The sequence below is a fragment of the Eupeodes corollae genome, chromosome 1 (genome assembly GCF_945859685.1).
Source record: "Eupeodes corollae chromosome 1, idEupCoro1.1, whole genome shotgun sequence".
In the NCBI taxonomy this organism is placed as follows: domain Eukaryota; kingdom Metazoa; phylum Arthropoda; class Insecta; order Diptera; family Syrphidae; genus Eupeodes; species Eupeodes corollae.
Window position 1 is genome coordinate 118,804,596 of NC_079147.1, and position 2,844 is coordinate 118,807,439.

Below are 2,844 nucleotides of genomic sequence, written 5' to 3' on the forward strand. Positions count from 1 at the left end.
AGCGGGTTTTTCACTTAAACGGACCCCGCTTAAGTGAAAAAAGTTTCACTTAAGCGGAGTCCGGATAAGTGAAAAAAAATTTCACTTAAGCGGATTTAAAAATTCCATTAAATGAAGATTTAACGCTGGAAACAAGTGTACATATTTATCTATTGCCTGGAAAAAGTTTAAATAAAATAGTTTGAGTAACACAACAATCAAATAACACAAAAATAATTTATTCAATAAAAAAAACTAAACACGTATGTATGTACATATTATATAGGAATTCAAAGGTAGTATTACATACATATTGCATAAATTATATTAAATCACATATGAGTTTTTGTACTTTAATTGATTGGCACATTGTGCATACCAAAAATAGGCTTCATTAAGGTTTTAAATACATAAATATTCACATTTTTGAATAAAATATTGTTAGTTCAATAAAGAAAAAATTTCACTTCCTTTTAAAAAAATCATCAATTTTAGTTTGTGACAAAGACTTAAAATGGCAATTCATCATTTTATATTCGATCTCATCAAGAATTAGCTCTAGTTCAATATCACCATCCGAAAACTGCTTAAGAACACCGAGAGATTTAAAAGCTTCTTGGAGTGTTGGTTTCTGAAAACCCAAAATTTCCACATCTGAATCATTTTCAGATGCAGATCTGTTGTCTCCAAGCTCTTCGAATTGTAGTGCTGCCTCATTTATAATGTCTTCGTCTGTCATGTCGCCAAAACAAGGAAGATCCTGATCTATATTTACAAGATAATCAATTTCTTCTCTTATTGCTGTCGGAAAATTATTTTCTTCATCTACTGGTTCTACTTCTACTTCTTCATCACTGTTAAAAGTCAAACCAGCTTTCCGGAAACAGTTCTTTATGGTCAAAGGAGTCACCATCCACCAGGCTCTTTTTATCATTTTTAACGCAATCAGTAAATTTATTTTTTTTGAAAAATCAGATAGGGATTCCCCATTATCCAAATGAAGAAGTTGCTTCTTTGTTATACATCTTCTGTAATGGGCCTTAAAGCAGTGTATAATTCCCTGATCCAAAGGTTGCATGACAGAGGTGGCATTCGGGGGAAAAAAATCAATTTTAATGTTTCCCAAATTAACATCGCATTCTAATTTGTGGCAAGAAGCATTGTCCACAATTAACAAAACCTTTTTTTTTTTTGCTTTAAATGTGTTGTCCAAATCTTGCATGATCATCGTCCAAATGTTACTTGTCATCCAAGCTTTGGTGTTAGCATAATATTTAACAGGAATCGTGTTTTTGTTAAAGCATCTTGGATTACGAGATTTACCTGTGTAGATGAAAAAAAGATAAGCAAACACAAAACATCAAATAATTTTTTTAATCTAAAACTATGTACACACCGATACAGAAAATCATTTTATCTGTTCCAGTTGAATTCGAAACAAAAAGGATCGTAATACGATCCTTTGGTAACTTCATTCCTGAAGGGTGTTCAGTTCTGTTCACCAATGAACCCGTTGGTAGAGCCTTAAACATTAGCCCGGATTCATCCGCATTATAAATATCATCAGGATCGTAGTTTTGACGAATGTCTGGCCACACATTTTCTAGCCAAGCATTAGCAGCAACTGTGTCAGCCGAATTTTTTTCTCCACAAAGCTTTTTAAATTGGATGTTTTCTCGTTTTTTCCATCGATCTAACCATCCATTTGTCGGCTCAAAGTCGACGTCCAGCATCAAAGAAAAACTTTTTGCCTTATCCATGAGCATTGGCCCAGTTATTATGGCGTTTTTAGAGCGCATGTCTTTAAACCAAATGGACAAAGATTTATCCACTTGCTTTTGTGCTCCAGTGCGCTGACGTTTCCTTAATAAATTTTGGTTTTGGGCAGCCACTTTAAGGATTGTATCTTTTTGTTTAATTATTCTAGATACCGTCGGCGCACTGCAATTGAATTTGGAGTAAATATTTTTCCTGGTTTCACCATCGTCGAGTAGTTTTAAAATTTTTAATTTGTCTTTTACAGACAAACAAACTAATTTCTTAGTTTTATGTGGCTGAAAAGGAACATAAATTAAATTTTATTTTCTTGTTAATTAATCTCAAAATACGTACCTCTGGATGAGACATTTGAAATGTTGTTTATATTTTTGAAACAAAACCAAAAAGCAAGTCGTTTGTATGTAAATAAACGTTTGTGACAAACAAAAATTGAAATGTCATTTTCGTGGTGAATACGTGGTGAAGGTGGAAAATAAAGATGAAATGACAGCGTTCAGCAAATTTTTGGTCTGTTCGATTACTTTTTTTTATTTTCACTAAAGCGAGTTTTTTTTCAATGAAATATATTAAATTGAACTGAAATATGTTTCAGGTATCCGGGTTTTTCACTTATGCGAGTTTCGCTTAAGCGGAGTGTTTTAAAGGTAATTGGTCGAAAAATACTCGGGGATAAAAAAAGTGTTTCAGATAAGCGGGTTTTTCTCTTAAGCGGGTTTCTCTTAAGCGGGTTTTACTGTATAAACAAACAATTTTTTTGACACGAATATACCTATTCTAGAAAGAGGTGAACGACCTCTCGTCTTTTAACGGAGTTAAATTACAGCATATAACTTTTAACCCGAGCAAACGGCTTGCAATTTGATTTTTTTGCATAGCGGATTTTTATCGTGTATCTCATTCATACGCGCTCCCGAACAATGGTTGTCGCAGTCACACATGTCCAAAACGAAATTTAGGTACAAATTCTTTTTATATTTTTTTTACAATAAACACTTTTTGGGAATCCAATTTTCAAAAAACCTTTGCACTGATTATCACTAAGTAATCACAATCGTACTGGCTCAAGAGATTACAAGCCGAAATCAT

The 2,844-nt window shown here is 33.1% G+C and overlaps 1 protein-coding gene across 1 annotated transcript; it reads right to left on the bottom strand.

Moving 5' to 3' along the window:
* Window positions 1-234: 234 nt before the first annotated feature.
* LOC129940085 (tigger transposable element-derived protein 6-like) lies at window positions 235-2,485 on the bottom strand. The gene is made up of 3 exons (XM_056048329.1): window positions 2,092-2,485; window positions 1,376-2,033; window positions 235-1,302 (listed from the first exon to the last, which is right to left on the bottom strand). The coding sequence occupies exons 1-3, from the start codon at window positions 2,104-2,106 to the stop codon at window positions 443-445; spliced, it is 1,533 nt and encodes a 510-aa protein (XP_055904304.1). The 5' UTR covers window positions 2,107-2,485; the 3' UTR covers window positions 235-442.
* Between the last annotated feature and the right edge of the window lie 359 nt (window positions 2,486-2,844).